General features: G+C 37.4%; 4 protein-coding genes across 4 annotated transcripts; 2 read left to right on the forward strand and 2 right to left on the reverse strand.

Annotated features, from left to right (window-relative positions):
* The first annotated feature begins 5,061 nt into the window (after positions 1–5,061).
* On the forward strand, positions 5,062–5,680 carry LOC106431726. Its single transcript, XM_013872546.3, has one exon. It carries the CDS (start codon positions 5,102–5,104, stop codon positions 5,552–5,554), a length of 453 nt encoding a protein of 150 aa, XP_013728000.1. The 5' UTR covers positions 5,062–5,101; the 3' UTR covers positions 5,555–5,680.
* A 142-nt stretch (positions 5,681–5,822) lies between these two features.
* Positions 5,823–9,103, reverse strand: LOC106431728 (putative L-type lectin-domain containing receptor kinase I.10). The gene has a single exon (XM_013872548.3). It carries the CDS (start codon positions 8,559–8,561, stop codon positions 6,459–6,461), a length of 2,103 nt encoding a protein of 700 aa, XP_013728002.2. The 5' UTR covers positions 8,562–9,103; the 3' UTR covers positions 5,823–6,458.
* Positions 9,104–10,662: 1,559 nt separating this feature from the next.
* On the forward strand, positions 10,663–12,869 carry LOC106431729 (L-type lectin-domain containing receptor kinase I.7-like). Its single transcript, XM_013872549.3, has one exon. The coding sequence runs from the start codon at positions 10,744–10,746 to the stop codon at positions 12,736–12,738; it is 1,995 nt and encodes a 664-aa protein (XP_013728003.2). The 5' UTR covers positions 10,663–10,743; the 3' UTR covers positions 12,739–12,869.
* Positions 12,870–14,137: 1,268 nt separating this feature from the next.
* On the reverse strand, positions 14,138–14,563 carry LOC106431725 (glutathione S-transferase T2-like). Its single transcript, XM_013872544.2, has one exon. The coding sequence runs from the start codon at positions 14,561–14,563 to the stop codon at positions 14,138–14,140; it is 426 nt and encodes a 141-aa protein (XP_013727998.2).
* Positions 14,564–20,885: the final 6,322 nt, after the last annotated feature.

Raw genomic sequence — 20,885 nt, forward strand, 5'->3', positions numbered from 1 at the left:
ACTTCATTCGCTTACACAAAAGACCAAAAGGTTATGTAGTTTCAATATTTGGTATCAGAGCATAAACAATTGAAACTATGGGAGATCTTACGGTTGCTACGGTGAAACAGAAAGAGACAGGATCATCCTCGATCAAGTGTCCCGTACTGAGTGCCACAAACTATACAGTATGGGCGATTAAGATGAAGATCCTACTAAAGGTACACAAGGTATGGGATATTATTGAAGCTGAAGGAGGAGATGATGAGAAAAACAACATGGCCATGGCATTGTTGGTCCAATCAATACCCGAAACCCTTGTTCTACAAGTCGGAGAATTGGACACAGCAAAGAGGGTTTGGGAGGCAATTAGAACGCGACATATGGGGGCTGATAGGGTGAAAGAAGCTCGACTACAAACACTCATGGCAGAATTTGACCGTCTAAAGATGAAAGACAACGAACCCATTGATGAGTTCACAGGAAGAATTTCCGAAATTTCCTCAAAATCTGCTGCACTTGGAGAAGAGATAGAAGAATCAAAACTTGTAAAGAAGTTTCTTAAAAGTCTTCCAAGGAGAAAATATATACATATCGTAGCTGCATTGGAGCAAGTATTGGACCTTAAAACTACTAGTTTTGAGGATATTATCGGACGGTTAAAAGCCTACGAAGAGCGTATCAGTGAGGAAGAAGAGACGTCTGAAGAGCAGAGTAAACTCATGTATGCTAACTCAGAGCAACAAACCCATAGTTCTAATGGCGAATACAGAGGCCATGGTCGTGGAGGAAGGTTTTATGGTAGAGGAAGAGGTTGTGGTCGATACAACTATGGGAGAGATGCAACAAGGATTACGTGCTATCGATGTGACAAGGTAGGACACTATGCTTCAGACTGTCCTGATCGCCTATTGAAACTTCAAGAGACCCAAGAGACTAAAGAAGAAGAGACGCATGAGGCTGATGAGTTGATGTTGAACGAAGTGGTGTTTCTCAATGAAGAGAAGGTGAAACCCAATACGCTTGAGACAACCCTAGACAAAAAAAATATGTGGTATCTAGACAATGGTGCTAGTAATCACATGACGGGAGATCCCTCTTACTTCACCATCCTCGACGAGACAATCACTGGCAAAGTTAAGTTTGGTGATGACTCTCGCATTGACATAAAGGGAAAGGGATCCATTAGTTTTGTCTTCAAGAATGGCGTGAAGAAAACCATGTCAAACGTGTATTTTATACCGGCTCTCCGAAGCAACATCATAAGCTTGGGTCAAGCTACGGAAGCGGGCTGTGAAGTCAGTATGAAGGAGGATATTTTGTGTATTTATGATCGTGAAGGGAGGCTATTGATCAGGAGAAACAGAGGAAGAAATTGTCTCTACAAAGTTCTTTTGGAAGCTGAAAGTACTTCGTGCTTGCAAGTGATAACGTCGAATGAATCAAGCAAGTGGCACGCGAGGCTAGGTCATATTAACTTCGACAATATAAAGCTGATGGTTGACAAGGAACTTGTCACAGGAATACCAAAGATATCAATCACGAAGAACACATGTGTTTCCTGTTTACTTGGGAAACAAACAAGGAGACCTTTTCCCCAAGTAACCAAGTTTCGAGCATCAGAAAGGCTTGAGCTCCTGCATGGAGATCTTTGTGGTCCGATCAATCCTCCAACAATTGGTCAAAACAGATACGTGTTTGTCATAATCGACGATTACTCCCGCTACATGTGGACAATATTGTTGAAAGAGAAGAATGAAGCTTTTGGAGGATTCAAGAAGCTTAAAGCGTTGATAGAACAGGAAACTGACATCTCTATTAAGACCTTCCGAACTGATCATGGAGGAGAATTCACCTCGAACGAGTTTAATAACTTCTGCGAAGAGAATGGGATTCAGAGACACTTGACCACGCCATACTCTCCTCAGCAAAATGGAGTGGTTGAGAGACGCAACAGGACGATACTAGAGATGACGAGGAGTATACTCAAGCATATGAGTGTTCCGAATTATATGTGGGGAGAAGCTGTGAGGCATGTCACTTATCTCATCAACCGCTCTGCAACAAGAACTCTGGCATCTAAGACTCCATATGAGATTTTTAAAGGGAGTAAGCCGAACATCTCACACCTGAGGGTATTTGGTTGCATTGGATATGCTAGAGTATCAGCTCCTCACAAGAAGAAACTGGACGATAGGTCAAGAGCTTTGGTACACCTTGGAACAGAACCGGGAACTAAAGCTTACCGACTGTTTGACCCATCAAGCAAAAGGATTACTGTAAGCCGAGATGTGGTATTTATGGAGGAGGAATTATGGAAGTGGAATGAATGCGTGAGAGAACGGGACCAGAGTTCACTTAGTATCAACCTCGGATAATTTGGAAACAGAGGACTTAGAGAAGTCGAGTTTAACGTGAGTCCTAAGGAAGATAACAGTGCTGTCATAACTGAACAGGCTAGCAAGAAGGTAGATAACAGTGATGAGATCATTGATAACGATGTTGTAGAGATCTCTGATGACGAAGATGAGACGCAAGAGGAACCGCAGTTGAGACGATCCACAAGAACAAGGACAACGCCGGAGTACTTGTCTGACTACATACTAATGGCTGAGGAAGAGTGCGGCTTCTGATGTCTCTGAATGAGGAGCCATGGGATTTTACTGAGGCTAAAAGCATGACAGTATGGGTAAAAGCCTGTGAAGATGAAATAACATCTATCGAGAAGAACCACACTTGGTTTCTTGTTGATCTACCTGCTGGAGCAAAACCCATCGGATTGAAGTGGGTATTTAAGATCAAGCGCAATCCTGATGGAAGTGTGAATAAGTACAAAGCAAGATTAGTAGAAAAGGGCTACGTGCAGAGATATGGAATAGACTATGATGAAGTATTCGCACCTGTCGCAAGAATAGAAACTATTCGTCTGATCATTGCTTTGGCGGCTTCTCATGGGTGGGAAGTACATCATCTTGATGTAAAGACTGCCTTTCTCCATGGAAATCTTAAAGAAGAGGTTTACGTAAAGCAACCAGAGGGTTTTGAAGTTAAGGGGAGCGAGGAAAAGGTTTACAGACTCTCTAAGGCACTCTACGGACTAAAGCAAGCTCCTAGAGCTTGGAACTATAAGTTAAATAAGATACTAAGAGAGTTGAGGTTCACACGATGTTACAAGGAAGCCTCGTTGTATCAGAGAAAGCAGAATGAGGACACTCTTGTTGTGGCTGCCTATGTCGACGACTTGCTTGTCACATGTTCTAACTTGGTGATGATAAATGAGTTCAAGAACGAGATGGCTGCCAAGTTCGAAATGAGTGACTTAGGAGAACTTACATATTACTTGGGGTATTGAAGTGCTGCAACACAAGGATGGTATCACATTGAGACAAGAAAGGTATGCTGAGAAGATTCTTGTGGAGACATGTATGGATGGTTGCAATTCTACTCATGTGCCGATGGATATGAACTTGAGGTTGTCAAGATCAGTTGAGGAACAAAGCGTTGATGAGAAGAAATACAGAAGGAGTATTGGATGCTTACGGTATCTGATCCACACATGTCCTGACCTTTCATACAGCATTGGCGTTTTGTCCAGATACATGCTTGACCCCAATGTCTCACATGATGCGGCGTTGAAACAAGTTCTGAGGTATTTGCGTGGGACTCTCACCTATGGTCTTACTTACAAGCGTGCAGATAAAGTAAGACTGTTAGGATACAGTGATAGCTCTCTTAATGTGGATGTCGACGATGGAAAGAGTGTTACAGGACACATATTTTATCTCAATGAAAGTCCCATTACCTGGTGCTCTCAAAAGCAAGAGACTGTGGCATTATCTTCTTGTGAAGCTGAGTTTATGGCAGCTACTGAGGCAGCAAAGCAGGCAATATGGCTTCAAGAACTCTTAAGCGAGATCACAGACAGCGAGTGTGAGAGTGTAACCATTCGGGTGGATAACGAGTCTGCGATCTCATTGACTAAGAACCCTGTTTTTCATGGACGATCTAAGCACATACACAGGAGATATCATTTTATAAGGGAATGCGTCGAGAATGGACAGATAGAGGTCGAACATGTTGCAGGGAATCAGCAGAAGGCAGACATTCTGACAAAAGGACTTGGGAGGATTAAGTTCAGAAAGATGCGTGAGCTTATTGGCGTTCTAGATGCAGCACAAAGTAACTTCAAGCTTAAAGGGGAGAATGTTGGAGTAAGCTTGAAGCCATTAGCACAAGAGTAAGGACTCGGAGAATAAGCTAAAGATAAATCCTAATCTATTTGTGTTTTGAGATAAAGATAAGGATGCTTTAGGAGTTATCTATAAGCATATTAGGATTTATGTTTAGCTATATATACATTCCATCGAGTTATGATTAGGTTTGTATGAATTTGAGAGATTCAAGGTTTTGAGTAAGTTTTCCCTTGAAAGATTAATATAAGCGAGTTGTTCTTATACTTCATTCGCATACACAAAAGACCAAAAGGTTCTGTAGATTCAATAGACGTCCTCTCTTATCCAACATTCTTCAACCGTCAGCTTCGACGTTCCCTTGGCTTTTACAGTCGCTATTTCTCCTTTCTTACTCTTCCAGATATTTATGCTTCCCAGCTTTGGGAGACATCTGTTTCTCATAACTTCCTTTGTAAATTTTTCGATCAAAGACCTTTTGTGTTTGTTCTTTGGATTTTGATGAAATCGAGCTTGTTGAAGGGCAATTAAAAAAAACAGACAACTAAGATCTGACTTTATAAGGCTTTCTTACTTCAGTTTGGTCTATGTGCATGTTATATAATATAGTTTCACGTAATATACGGCGACCAGTTCATCAATGCTTTGATCATTTTTACTTCTTTATTTGGTCACCATGTCGATTATGACATCTTATCTACTAACTATTAGAAAATTTATATACATCATTTGATGAAATAAGTTTCTGTTCAACCGCTTATATTATTAACAATTTAAAATTTAAAACCCACGGAAATATAAATCTAGTATTTATAATGAAAATGAAATTTGACTTTGAGAAAAAATCTAAACTAAGCGCCTGTAATCTCTCTAACAACCTCTTAATATTAACTTTCTTTTTCTAAAATGAGAGAAAGAAAGCAAGAGCAAACATGGAAAGCAGAGGCGTCCCTTTCAGATCAATCCTAGCTCATTCTCTCTGGATAACTCTTGTTGGAATCCTTCTCTTCACTCTCTCAACCACGAAAAGACATAACTTTGGTTACATCAAGTTCTTTTCGGTATCAGGAACATTGCTCATAACCTTACCTTGGATGATTCAACTTCTGGTCACTTCTGCTGTCATTTTACTTTACAAGGCTAGAGGTTACAACCTGATGTGGATTGTCCGGTCACCGAAACCATCCAACGAGAATCATCTCACAAACGTTGTCACTATATCTTCTTCATCATCTCCTCTACCTTCTGGCCAAGCTCTGAAGAAAGGTGACACTGGTGAGATCGAGATTAAAATTGTGATTCCAAAAAGCCCAATGTCAACTCATTTGGAGATCGAAGGAAGCAAAAACTCCAAACTTCTCACAAATGTATCACATGTTGCTTAAGTGTTAGTACTATGTTCTTGTTCTTTCATTTATGTTATCTTTGAAGACTATGTTCTGAAAACTTCCTTACAAGTTTTGTGAGATCTACTTTGTAAGTTTTATTAATAATGAATCAGATTGCTATTATATAAACCTTTTCTCAGCTGGAATCTTGGGATATAATGGTATCCTTCCACATGTTACTTCGAGCATGAAAGCATCAAATGAATAAACATCTGTTCTTGTGGAAGTTTCCATTGTTGTTAGCACAGGTTGCAATGTAACCCATTGTTTTGTTCCTATAGCAGCCGTTTCTGGTAAGCTATCTCCATAATCTTCAAACCTGGAAATTCCAAAATATCCTAACCTTTCAGTGAAATCATAATCTAACATTACATTAGAAAGCTTTTATATCTCCGCGTAACACAACTTGGTTAGCTCCTGTATGCAGGTAACTGATAGCAGAGGCAATATTCTCTGCAAAATGACTAATAGAACATTTTATGATCTTGCAAATTCTTGTTTATATCGTATAAATCAATGCATAAATCAAAGAAAACGGTAGAAGACTTTAAGTAAGACTTATCATCTGGCACGTTCTTGTGTATTTGGTTATTAGACACTTATAAATTTCAAGGGAGAACAAGAAGATTCAAAATATGAATGGTTATACCATCAGGTGTTTATAAGACTACAAGTTACTTTCTGAAAAATGCAATTGATCCTGGACTAAGTGAGAGAGATAAAACAATCTTGAAAGCAAATAAAATCTGCTTTCTGCTATATACATTGGGTCTTTACTTCTAATTACTGAGGCTGTTGAAGCCAGAGAGAGGATCTGAGGTTTTTCTATCCCACAACTATATGAAGAGAGAGTTCTTAGACTCCACTATGTGTCACCATGGCTAATCCGTTAGTTATTGGCCTAGGAAGAAGAGGCTGAGGAAGCTGACCAGCTCCTTGAAGCTACAAGAGATGCTGCATCAATCAAAACCGAAGAATGACTGCTAAACCCCACAGTATATGGTGAGACATCTGGCAAAGGCAGACTGTTGTTTAAGTATAGAACCACGTGCTCCATCGTAGGCCTTGATTCCGGCATGATATTTGAACATAACAAACCAAGTTTCATAACCATCTCCACTTCCTCAGGTAAGAAGTCATCTCCCAGTCTCGGGTCAACAGCATCAAGCAAATATTCCCTTTTCCAGCACTCACAAACCCATTTCACCAGAACTCGCTTCTCACATTGTAACTGTGGCTCCACAGGCCTCCTCCCACATGTAACTTCAAGCATGAAAACACCAAAGGCGTACACATCAGTTCCAGTGGAAGCCACCATATCAATTATCTCCGGCGCCATGTAACCTATAGTTCCAACGGCTCCTGTTGGGCATGCATACTCTCCATGGTCATGAAACCTAGCCATTCCAAAATCCCCTAGCCTTCCGTTGAACTCAGCGTCCAACATAATGTTAGAAGCTTTGATATCTCGGTGCAGAACAACTTGGTCAGCACCTGTATGCAAATAACAAAGAGCTGAGGCTATACCCTTAAGGATCACAAGTCTCTGAGGCCAAGAAAGTACTGGTTTCTCGTCGTCAAACAAATGCTCGTCAAGACTACCGTTGGGCATGTACTCAGAGACCAGAAGAAGCTCATGCTTTCTCCTGCAATACCCAAGAAATGGAACAAGGTTCCTGTGTTTCAGACATCTCATGCTCACCACTTCAGACACAAACTGCTTCACACCTTGATCATCATTATGGAACATTCTCTTGACAGCTATCTCTCTGCTTAGAAGAAGAGTTCCTCTGTACACTTCTCCAAAGCCTCCTTTTCCGAGAAACCCATCCTTGTTGAACCCTTTTGTTGCATTGTATAAGGACTCGTAAGAGAATCTGTGTGCACCAAACTCCTTTTCCCATTCTTCAGTTACTTCTGCATACTTACACTTCTTGAAAAGATACACTCCTATAAGAACACCCAAGCCCATGGTAGCTATAAAACCAAGCAGGATAGTGATTAGTTGAGAATAATTCTTATGTTCAGATCTTGGTTGAGGAACTTCAGGGAGTCTTGAGATGTTAAGTTTCTGTAAAGATCTTCTGTTTGTGCAAAAACTCCATGAAAGAATATACTGATAACTAGTAGCTGTGCCTGTTGCTGCAGAGAACCCAACAAAAAGTCTTGAACTATTTGGAAAAACTTCTGTAAGATTGATGGGTTGGGACAAGAGAGGCTGACTTGGCTTCTGGACTTCAAGAGGAGCTATTGAGACATTGAGCATAGTGTCTTCATATTCCACCCATACCTGTAATGGTTTTCCACTCAGGAGGTTTATGCTTTGGTTATTACCCTTAATGTCTGAATAGTAAGAAGCTGAAGCTGTTCCTACAGACAGAGGACTGTGGACATCAATCCCCACATGATTGCTATCAATGTCTTCAAAATCTGGATTCCGAATAGTGTCAAGCTCAACAGCAAGCACATCAGAAGAGGGGGATCCATTTTTCGACACGTTGAAAACCCCCAAGTATCTATCTGACTCTGCGTGTGAGAAATCCATAGAGGTAGATACTACAAAGGCCATGCCATGTCCACCTTCAAAGCCTGGCCGAGGCACAAGAGCACAAATGAAGTGTGTTGAGAAGGAGAGTGGTTTAGAGGAACTGAGACCGATTGGTTTCTTGTAGAAAACATGAGCCATTTGATGGTCTGAAGCGTTTGTAAGCTGAAGTAATCCATTGGGAAGAACTGTTGCAGATCCATCAAGAAAAAGATTTTCTTGCCCTCCAAAACTGTCATAGACAAAGTTCAACTCTTGTTGACTTGATAGATAAATCAGATGAAAACAAGTGAACACCAGGATCTTCTGAAGCAATCCATAGGTCATTGCTGATGACGAACTAAAGAAGTTTGGATCTGTTTTGACAGAACAAAGAAGGATGTGAGCTTGTGTTTTAGTGATGCAAGTGTTAAAGTATTGTTTGTTTATATCCAAAGGGAATATTAGCAGCAAAAGCATTCGCCGTTTATTCCCTTTACAAACTGGACTTCTTTAATGCTAGTATAGTATTGGATAAATTAACAATAAAGATTCTTCATCTGACACAATATCTGAACATAAATGACATAAAGGAGACTACGCAATGCTGCATGTGATGCATTCACAACCGGTATTAACGGGTCAAACAAAATCTTAAGAACACTAGTTATGTCTTGTACTAGATGTGCATTAACTTTCATTGGAATTTACTCCTACTTGTTCAACTTGGAACTAGTTTATGCATTCAGAAACATGGTCTTCATCATACATATATACTTTTATGGCTACAAAAATCAATAATAGTCAAATGTAGAAAATATGAACAAAACTTAGGTTCATCTTTAAATTCACCTCTCGTTCTGTGATCAATCAAAGTGTCAATTAAATAAAAAATATAAAAATTATTTTAAAATAGCTAAAAAAAAGAATAACGCAAATTTTAACGACACTAACGCCAGCAGCTAAACCCTAAACCCTGAATTTTAAATTCTAAACCTGAAATCTTAAATTTTAAACCTAAACTCTAGACCCTAAACCTAAACTCAATACCCTAAACTCAAACCGTATATCATAAACCCTAAACCCAAACCATAAATCCTAAACCCAAACCATATACCATAAATCCAAACCATATACCCTAAACCTAAATCCTAGACCTCAAACCCAAACCCTATAGCGTCTTTAGGGTTTGGGTTTAGGGTTTACGGTTTGGGTTTTAAATCTAAGATTTGGGTTTAGAGTATATGATTTGGGTTTAGGGCTTAGGATTTGGATTTAGGGTATAGAGTTTGGATTTAAGGTTTACGGTTTGGGTTTAGGGTATAAGATTTGGGTTTAGAGTATACATATTGGGTTTACGGGTATAGAGTTTGAGTTTAGGATTTAAGATTTAGGGGTTACGGTTTAGTTGGCTGTGTCAGCGTCGTTAAAATTGACGTTATTTTTTTTTAACTATTTTTAAATAAATTTTAATTTTTTAATTTAATTATCTACGTGACATTTTGATTGATCTGACGTGAATTTAAAGGTTCACCTACCTAGGTTTGTACATTTGTTCAGAAAATATTGATAGTTTCATTACCTCTAATGTGCATGATGAAAAAGCTGATCCAAAGTATTTTCTATTGACTGATCAATTAAAGATGCATATACCATGCAAACCAAAATATATAGATGATAACAAATGTACAAAAACTTTTTCATGATCTTACAAAGTCATATATTGACTATACAATCATCGCTAAATGACCATACAAACATTACAATATGATGATAACAATAACATAGCAAGTTAATACAAACATTAATAAATGAGGAGCATAAGAAAGTGTATGGCATTGCTATGATTTGATTGGCTTGATTCAACTTTCAAATTATTTGTATTTCATTCAAATTTTAATTTCGGTTTAGGTGGGTTTATATTTTTGGGTCTAGATATTTTGTCTAAATCTAGGTACAAGGGAGCTTTGAGACTGATTTTGAGATAGGTTCTGCAAGAGCTTTTGCTTCAGCACTTCTCTCCATTTACATCTCAGTGTCATGGATTATAAGATTTGACTTGACCATGGTTAAGGTTTTGTTCCTTGCATTTGAATTCTCTAGATTTTTTCTATGGGTATATGGTTATCACATACTCAAAAATGGGAAAAATTATATATATATATATATATTTTTTTTTTTGAAATTGCTCTGGATTAAACTAAGCAAGTCTCTTATGTAATTCTTCTAATTATGAATAATTTTGAAGATGTAGAGCAGATTATTGAAGATTTATCTCTCTCATTTATTAATGTTCAAGTCAACTTTGAGGAAGGTTATACTCTGGTTATGAATACTATTCTTCCTTAAAAGTTGATCTTCACAATAATATTGACGTATAACATATGCATATTATATTATAGAGAAGGTGTTATTCGTTAACTTGTAAGTTAAAAGAGTTGACTTTGAAGTCATACTCAAATCCATTGCTGTCTTGACTAGGTCATGTGTTTGAAAAGTCTTACCAAGGAAAAGGCATTATACCGTAAAAGATTCTAAATTATTCTATCAATATTTAACTTTGATGTCAATTCATCTTCAATGGGGTCTCTACTACAACCATTTGGATCAGAGAAAGCAAAAAAAAAAGGAAGAAACAAAACTCTCTCTTGTTTCATTACCCATGATTCAAGAATTGCTTCTAGGAATCATCTTGATGTTATACTGTGTTTACCCATCAATTCAACAAGACACGTCGTTTGTCTACAACGGCTTTGACCAAGGAGATCATCGTCTTCATCTTGACGGCAGTGCAATAATCCTTCCAAAAAAACATGTCCTGCAGCTGACAAATGCGACAGCAACGCAAATAGGTCATGCTTTCTTTCAGGAGCCAGTTGACTTCAACTCATCTGAGCCAGTCTCTTTCTCAACACATTTCGTTTGTGCGCTGCTCCCTGTAGGCGAGACCAGTGGCCACGGCATGGCGTTCTTTGTGTCTCACTCCACAGACTTCAAAGGCGCGGAACCTAGTCGATTCTTCGGTCTTTTCAACGCGAACGGATCTGATTCCACGCGTGTGTTGGCTGTTGAGCTTGATATAGCTAAAGCTCCAGATGTAGGAGACATCAGTGATAATCATGTTGGGATTGATGTGAACAGTGCAAAGTCTGTGATCTCTGCCAACGCATCTTACTTTTCAGACAAGAAAGGTAGAAAGATAGACATAAAACTATTGAGTGGAGATCCTATTCAAGTATGGGTGGATTATGAAGGAACAACACTCAACGTTTCACTGGCTCCTCTCAGAAACAAGAAACCAAGCCAGCCTCTTTTGTCATCAACGTCCATCAATCTTACCGAGATTGTGCAAGGTAGAAGAATGTTTGTGGGGTTTTCTGGTGCAACCGGGTCAACCATGACCTACCAGTACATACTCGGGTGGAGTTTCAGCAAAACCATGGCGTCTCTTCAGAAGATTGACGTCTCAAAGCTCCCCAAAGTTCCCCATCCCCACAATAAAATCAAGTCTACATCTCTGGTGCTTGATGCCCTCCTTGGTTTAATAAGTTTATTAGTTTTGGGTCTTCTTACTGGAGCAGCTTATATGTATAGGAAGAACTTGTACGCGGAGGTAAGAGAGGAATGGGAGAAGGAATATGGTCCGTTCAGGTATTCGTATAAGTCTCTATACAAAGCAACTAAAGGGTTCAGTAGAAATGAGTTTCTTGGGAGAGGAGGTTTTGGTGAAGTCTACAAAGGAACACTAGAACTGAGAGAAGTGGCTGTGAAGAGAGTATCGCATGATGGTGAGGAAGGTATGAAGCAGTTTGTGGCTGAGATCGTTTGCATGAGGAGGCTAAAACACCGGAGCTTGGTGCCGCTTCTTGGGTATTGCAGGAGGAAACATGAGTTATTATTGGTCTCTGAGTACATGCCAAATGGTAGCCTTGACCATTACTTGTTTGATCCTGATAGATCGACTCTCCCCTGGTGGAGAAGATTTGCCATCGTCAATGACATTGCGTCAGCTCTTAGCTATTTACACACAGAAGCTGATCAAGTTGTTATACACAGAGATATCAAAGCTGCTAACGTTATGTTGGATGCGGAGTTTAATGGAAGGTTGGGAGATTTTGGTATGTCCAGGTTATACGACCGAGGGACTGATCCAACCACCACAACGGCTGCAGTTGGAACTGTTGGTTACATGGCACCTGAGCTTTCAACAATGGGACCTTCCACTGGAACTGATGTATACGCCTTTGGTGTTTTCTTGCTTGAGGTAAGCTGTGGGAGGAGACCAGTGGAACCTGGCTTGTCGGCTGCAAAGCGGTTTCTGATCAAATGGGTTTGTGATTGCTGGAAAAGATCTTCTTTGATTGATGCTATAGATCCGAGGTTGGCAGAGTTCTCATCAAAGGAAGTTGAGAGAGTTCTGAAAGTCGGTTTGCTATGTGCAAACCTTGCTCCAAGTGCAAGACCGTCCATGGAACAAGTGGTGCAATACTTAAACGGGAACCTAGCTTTGCCGGAGTTTTGGCCATATTCTCCCGGGATTGGAGTTATCACCCCACCACCACAGCTCATGCTTCCTTCACTATCACAGCTATCTTCTTCCTCATCCAACAACTCTATGTTTATGACTCACTCAATCGTCTACGGAAGTGGACGATGAAAGTTTCTAACAACTTCCCTCTTTTTTGGCCCTCTTAATATCGACTGTTTCATTCATATGCTCACACCATGTCCATTCTTTAAACTGCCTCATGGCCTTAGAATAAAAGAGTGACAACAGCTTGCCTTATATTTAGAGAAGCAATTGCAAGAATTTAAACAAAATATCAGTCTTGAATGGAGAATGTAAGAGCAATTCTAATGGTGTTACCCACAATTGAAGTCTTTAGCAATATAATATAATTTTTTTTGCTTTTTGAATAGTTAAGGACTTTACTCTAAAATGTATGTCCAATGGTGTTATCCAATATGAAGTCTTTAAGAATTAAAAATATTAAATTTGTAAAACATTTAAATTTAAAATTTTTATTTATTCAATGATTAAAAGAAAACATACAATAATTATACATCTTCATAATTACCAAACTTGTTCCAAATATTTTCTATTAAATCATTTTTCAATTTTTCGTGTGTACGCCTATCTCGAACCTGATTCCGTAGGCCAAGCATATTACCAAAATGTGAAGGCATGTTGTTAATATGCTCTACATGTGAACTTCTGGTCGAGTCTCCTTCTTCAAATTCAGATGTATCGTACAGAGTGTATCCACCTCGTTCATTTTCGACTATCATATTGTGCAGTATGATACATGCTCTCATAATCTTCCATATTTTTTCCTTGTCCAATGATAGAGCCGGGTTTTTCACTATCGCAAATCGAGCTTGCAACACACCAAAAGCACGCTCCACATCTTTTCGGGTTGCTTCTTGAACTTTAGCAAATAACTCTGCTTTAGGACCTTAATGGAGTGTGATAGATTGGATAAATGTTGACCATTTTGGATATATACCGTCTGTTAGGTAGTACGCCATTTTTTGAGGATTGCTGAATCAGCGAGGTTTTTTGAGGATTTTAAATCCTTTGGTTTGTAAATAGATAGTACAAGCAAAGGAAATAGAATACACTAAAACATCATTAAATCCATTTTTGAGACAGTACAAGGAATAAGAAGCACAAAGGACTTGGTTCACATAAACATCCGAGTCTACAGACAGACTTATAAAGGCAACATGCTACACGACTTGGTACACATGAAAATACAAACAGAAAGATACAAATAACCCGTGACTTGGTTCACATCGAAATACCAGGAGAAAGAGACAAACCACCCGTGACTGAACAGAGAAGAGATACCAGCTTTTGTCTTCAACAAGCACATGGTCTTGTACTTCACCTGAAACAGAGGAAAATCACGTGTGTAAGCAGAGGAAAATCACGTGTGTAAGTAGAGAAAAATTACGTATGTAAATGTGAAATGACAACTACACTTATGTCTAATGCAAACATCTGAAACTAGTCTAATGCAAACATCTGAAACTAAGGTTAGAGCTAACAAACCCTACAACAAATCCAACATAAGTTTCATTTTGAGAGCTGATTCCATCTCAGAGAGAGGCTCGGGCATTGCAAGCAAACTCTCTAGGAAACTTTGCTTTGAGATTTGTTTTTTGATCTCCAACAAATTCTCAAGCTTTGCCAATTCTTCTTCTTTTCCAGTTTTCTTCCTCTTTTTAGCAGCCTTCGCAACCTTAACCCCAATTGGTCTCTCTTCTGGCTTTGGCACTGCCCCTTCGCCATCAACAGGATCCACTGGTTTGCGCTTTTCCTTCTCAAGATAGGTGGAGCACCATTTCACATCATGCCTAAGCTCCCTCCACGCGTGTTCCAAGTTGAACTTCTGGTTCTGGTCACTGTGGAAGATATCCAAGGCAGACTTCATCACATCATTGTCATTTTGCCCGCTTGTCTGCTCCCTCAGTGCCATGTCGTAGCAGCCAGCAAACTTACAGACCAAATTATTGATCCTAGCCTATCTTTGCTTGCATTGCCCAAGTTCTCGTGGGATAGTCCCAACCAGGAGAGGACTGGAGTTGTAGAACTCTACAATTCTCTTCCAGAAGGCACCGACTTTTTGTTCATTACTCACTATTGGGTCTTTGCTGGTGTTGAGCCACTCACCTATGAGGATTAAATCCTCCTTCGGTGACCACTTTCTCCTCTCTTTGACACTAGACTCATCACTACTTTGACCGGTAAAGAAAAAAGGTTGTGATGAGCCAAGGTCAATTGACCCTTGGCTCGCTAATAGGTTAACATAACCATTGTTATTTGCCATTTAGGAAGAAGTATGTGTTTCTCTAGTAGAAACACAGAGGATTAAATAAAGGATTCTACATTAACAACATTGAAGCCTAGTAGAAAATTGTCATATCAGAACAGCTCACGACAATTAAATGAATGTTTTAGTCTAAAAGAAGCAGTTAAGGCACAATTTAATGGTGGTTTGGTGTGCATTTAAACTACGAAGTTAAGTTTCAAACTACAACGTTAACCAGTCACAATCCTAGTTTGTTTTCAAACTACAAGGAGACACACGCACAATCTTAGTTTGTTTTCAAACTACAAAGTTACACACACACGATCCTACTTTGTTCTCAAACTACAAGGAGACACACACACTATCCTACTTTGTTCTCAAACTACAAAATTAAATCCGTATGAATTCAAACTGGGAATTTTGAACTAGAGATTTAAAGAGTTCAAAACACTAACCTCAGCGGACTCTCTCAAGTTCAGACACACGCTGAAGCAGCATCTTAACCTTGGCCTGAAGAGACATCAGAGAAAACAAACAATATGTTAGAAAGATTGTACAAACAGCAATCAACGTTAAGTTATAAACTAACCTTAAGCGCCTCGCACTCTCGCAGAAGCTTCTCCTGCTCGTGAAACCGTTGTTTGAGCCTCTCAATCTCTTGTTGCACACCCATAACCCATGGTTGCCTGAAATGCAGCCCGTCATTCTGACAAAACATAAAATGATTTATCAAACAGCAAATCAATATGGAGTATAAAGAGACAAAATATTTTGAACCTGCTAGTCTTTGCAGATGAAGTATCTTTTCCCAGGGAGGTAGTCATATGTATCCTCTTCGTCGACGAACTCCTTCGTGATAGATCCATAGGGGCACAACTTGGGAATTCCCTGTTAGGCATCTGAAATGAAATGAAGCATGTTGTAGTATGCTTTGTGTGCATTCTTATCTCGCAGTTCTTCCTCCATTTAGAACCTACAAGAACAAAAAAAATATAATCGAATCAAAAGCCCCAAATTAGAAAACCCTAAATCGATTTAGAAACCCTAAATCGATTTACAACTCAATCGAACCCTTAATCGCGACGAAACAACAAAGAAGCTTGTCGAAAAGAAGAGAATAGCAAACCCAGACGGAAACCCTAATTCGAATTAAATCCCCAATTCGATTTTAATCCCAAAATCTATTCAAACCCCACAATCGAATCCCTAAAAACTGATGAAATCAACATGCATCAACTCCATAAGAAAAAATAATGAGTTTAAACGACCGGATTTACCTTCAACGAAGCGGATCGCCGAATCGCCTTTGCTTTCGCCTTTAGAGATGGAGAGGTTTTTTTTTCAGCTCGAGACGCGAAAATGAAAGTTTCACTTTCCCCATACGAAACACAACACTTCTCCGCACGAATCAAATGTTGCCAGCTCATCTAGGACCAAAGCCGAACAATCCTTAATTAATGATTCTTTCTTAGCTCAAGCTAATTTAATAATAGTATTTTATCCTGATTTGCCCAAGGATTAGCGCTAAGAAATAGCTAACATCCCGCGTTGCATGTGGTCTTAGAGTAAAGACAGTCAAGCATTATAGATTTTCCAAAAGCTACAAAACAAGAGAGATGATTTACTTAAATATTTACATCTAGACACACATTTTGAAACTACAAAAGTGTATATTTTGTGTTATCTACTCTAAAACAAAATATAACAACAATCTTGACAATTGATAAAAAAAACTCAAAAACAATATGAAAACTAATTATCAACTTCGCGTGTGATGGTTTAGAACAGATTTTCCTGTATTTTGATTTTCATTTGACATTTTATTGCCTTTAAGAAAATTTAGTTTTGATTCACTCATTCATTCACAGTGTATATCAGTTCAAGTCGAAAATGCATAAAAATAGGCTTCTTCGTGTGGGTTTATAATATTAAGGATTGGCCCAGATCAAGCCCACCTCTCAAATGAAGCGTTGATCGTTTCTTTCATAGGGACTCCGTCTTGTCTTTTTCCTATACCAGTAAATCTCCGTTAGTCTCTTCAACAATCAATTATGTTCTTCACTCCCCTCTCGAAGAATTCGTTTCACTTCCCTTTCTTTATACTCCTTTATAAACCGCTTCGTCTACACTTACCTCAAATAAACCCGAAACTCTTCTAAGCTAAAGTAATGGTGATGAAACCCTAACAGTTCCAAAGCTAAAGCGCATGAATCGTATCCTCCTCTAGGTATGTAATATCGTAATCCACTTCTTATTTTGTTAGGATTCCTTGCGGTAGAAGAAAGAACCCTTTGATATTCTGGCTCAAATCTAAATCTCTCTTTCCCTGGTGATCAAATTGATTATCTTACCAATCTCAGTATCTTTCTCTGGGATATCCATCCGGACCTCCACCTCAAACGCCTCAGTGTCCTCCTTACGAAGGCGCCTATCAGGGTACTTCTCAGCCTCAGCCTCAGCCTCAGCCTCAGCCTCAGCCTCAGCCTCCACCAGAACAATACAATCACTGTCTGCTATCATGATCATCACTATTACTAGGACACGAACTCTGATTACAGCTCTTGCATTCGTGGCTGGTTCGTTCCTTGATCTCCTTCTTTCTGGATCCACGATAAATTATTTTCCTAGATCACTATATCGTTACCTACTTACTATACGTGTTTTAGGAGTATTGAATCAATAATATTGATAATGATTCAGTTATTGCGTTCTTAGTCTTGAAATGAACTCTCAAACATGATATGAGTTTCTGTCATCAGGACATCATCTTCTTCTGTTAAACAAAGTCCCATCTTATATATTTTAGCTGTTCTGTCTGAAACTTTCAGCGTATTCAGTCACTTGTGATGTACCAACTTATATCATGTTTCGTTACAGTGAAGTGACTCAGTTAACCAAATCGTTTTTGTTGCTGCTGTCTGTTAGAGGAATGCCGCTTAAGTTTAATAGCTATCGGATCGAACCACTAAGACCCAAAACGAAAGTCAACTTCGTTGCCTATTTTTTTATGTTTATCAGATTTAATTAAAGAGGAGATTCAGTGGAAGATAAGATCAAGAGGAACAAGATCAAGAACAGATCACTCCATCAATATGTTGTTCTCTGGGAATACAAAGAACTGATCAAAAAGACAAGACGTGGTCCTTCTCTACAATCTGTCAAGCTATGAGGATAAGCTATGAGGATTCTGAAACCGAAGGAAATGTAAGAATCATTATACATCCTTCCTTTATTAAATAATCTCATGAAAGAACTGATTATATGGATAACGCTTTCAACTTTCCTTTTGTATGTGTAGTTTGAATTTTTATAATTATTGAATCTCACCTTCGGGGTTAACGTAATCTCATCATCTTCCTTTTTCACATATCTCAGACTCAGATCTTTAGATTAGTAAACACAAATGAGACCCCTTTCTAATTGCAGAATCATTCATTGTGTGTTATGGATGGCTGGTGGTTACATCTGAGAGGCTTCGCCTTACATTTTATCACTTCGTCTGAACCTCAGGAACTCTAGGTTTTGGAACCACAATCGAGCATCACGCTGATCTAGAATCGGTGGAGTTCTGGAATGGTTTAGCTAAAGAGACAAAATGATCTAGATTTCACATTTTACTTTAGATCAAACAAGGAAACAGAGGGAACATTCATCAATTATTCAAGAAGCAAATAGCCAAATATATGTCTAGAAAGGCTTATTCTCGAGTTTGTTATCAAAAACTTCACTCCCCTCTGTTGCTTCTGCATGTATTATTTCGAAGAAAATATATGTAAACAATATCATTTCTAATTTTCTATGACCTAACTTAATTATTAAGATGCGAAATTGAGTATTTGATAGTATTCTTTTATATGGGGTATGTGTAAGGCGATGGAAAAGCCAAAGGATCCATTAATTAAGGGTCTGACTGGTTTATCCGCTACCGCCCACAAACGCAATTTTTGCGGTCGGTAGCGGTTGTCGGCATTTTACAACAATCACACAAACCGTTTTACATCGTTCCAAACCTCTCAAAATTAAAAGCTGGTAAATTTTTTTCATTTTTTTTAAATTATGTAAATATAAAAATAAATAATTATATATAAGTTTTTATAAATACTAATATATGTATATATATATATATAAAAAAGTTTAGTACTATTATTTTATAAATTTAATTTTTATATTTATTATAATAATATGATTTATAAATATAATTTTTATATTTATTATAATAATATTATTTATAAATATAGTTTTATATTTATTATTTTATATTGAGTTTTAAAATTAGCATTTTTGTAATTAAACTTTCTGTCTATTAAATAATGTTTTATTAATTGATTTTTTCAAATGTGGGTAAACCAATCAAAATGACCTGTAAACGCAATAATTTTCAAATGTTATGCTAGTTATACAAAACACTTAATAATGCTTAAAATCGCAGCCACCCACTTCCACAAACTCCCGCAAGTGCAACCGCTGCGTTTGAACCAGTCAGACCTTAAATATTACTTTATCAGTTGACAATCATATGACCAAAACCTGTGAGTCCAAATGAAGCGGACCGATGGACGGGTTCATGGGTGCATAGCCTATACTAAGGGTACGACTAGTTTCCCCGCTACCACCCGTAAACGCAGCTTTTGCGGTTGGTAGCGGTTGTTGGCGTTTTGCAACAATCATTCAAACCGCTCTAAACCGCTTTAAACCGTTCTAAACCTCAAAAATTCAAAAGCTGGTTACAGTTGACGTTTGCGGTTGCGGAAGGATATTTTTTTTTCTTTTTTTTTAAATAATATAAATACAAAAATAAAAAATATTCAATAAAATTTTTAAATTTTAATTATAAAAATACTAAAATATATCTATATTATTTTAATTAATATTATAATTTTTTTAAATAAAAATATTTTCTATAATTTAAAAAAAATTAAAACTATAGCTTTCTAAATATAATTTTTATATTTATTATAATATTATGATTTTTGATATTTTTATAATTATATAAAATGTAAATATTGTTAATTTATAATTAAGCAAACATCTAATATTATGATATTCTCAATATATTAGAAATGGTTGAACCGTACAAAAGACTATACAAACCAATTACATGTGATGTAAGTAAGACATAACGATGTTTTCCAGTTATTACAAAAATAGAATCAATGACAACTTGATAAAAAAAAAGTCAGTTGACAACATCTAAACTATATCTAGCTCAAGACAATAGGGAAGAGTTTCCATACCTTCTAATATTATGATATCTCAATATATTAGTGGCTAAATCGGTTTTCTTTCGTACAAACACTCACTCCATTTATGAAGTGTAATTTTTCTATCTAATGATATCAGTAGTTTGATCAGGAAAAAAAAAAGAAATGATCAAACCATACAAAGACTATATACATTGTAATTGGAGAAACAAAACAAACAAAAATCAATCGAAGACTTTTAAGGTATATGACCCGGAAGCATAACGGCTGGGTGATATATACAGACAGCAACATACAACTTATTTGCAAATAAATTTTCATATAGACTCAAGAATGACTAAAAATATATGTCATCAAAATATATTGTAAATATTGTGATAAATATATTCAATCACATTAGTATTTTCATTATATTTTTTTCTTAATAGAAAGATAGTAAACAAATTTGTAAATATCATACACACTACTAAAAAATATCAGATCCTTTAAATAATAACAAAAAGATAGAATGAAGGTACAAAAATTGGAAATAGAAATTCTCTACAATTAAACAATCGGCCAATAAAATTTTAAAAATATGAAATAAAACAACAAATAAACACAGTAAGAAAGATTTAGTAAAATAAAATCATATTATAATTCCCATAATTTTATTTATTTATAATTTTCATAATTTATAGTGCTCAGTTACGCTAAAAAGTCTAAATTTACAACATACACAGTTTTATTTACATGTTTTAAACCTATTACCTAATTAAAATGATTATAAAATAAATGACAGCATGAAG

Source organism: Brassica napus, chromosome C2 (genome assembly GCF_020379485.1).
Source record: "Brassica napus cultivar Da-Ae chromosome C2, Da-Ae, whole genome shotgun sequence".
NCBI lineage: Eukaryota > Viridiplantae > Streptophyta > Magnoliopsida > Brassicales > Brassicaceae > Brassica > Brassica napus.

Coding starts and splice junctions, on each gene's coding strand:
- LOC106431726 (XM_013872546.3), top strand. CDS start 5,102: ATGGAAAGCAGAGGCGTCCCTTTCAGATCAATCCTAGCTCATTCTCTC.
- LOC106431728 (XM_013872548.3), bottom strand. CDS start 8,561: ATGCTTTTGCTGCTAATATTCCCTTTGGATATAAACAAACAATACTTT.
- LOC106431729 (XM_013872549.3), top strand. CDS start 10,744: ATGATTCAAGAATTGCTTCTAGGAATCATCTTGATGTTATACTGTGTT.
- LOC106431725 (XM_013872544.2), bottom strand. CDS start 14,563: ATGGCACTGAGGGAGCAGACAAGCGGGCAAAATGACAATGATGTGATG.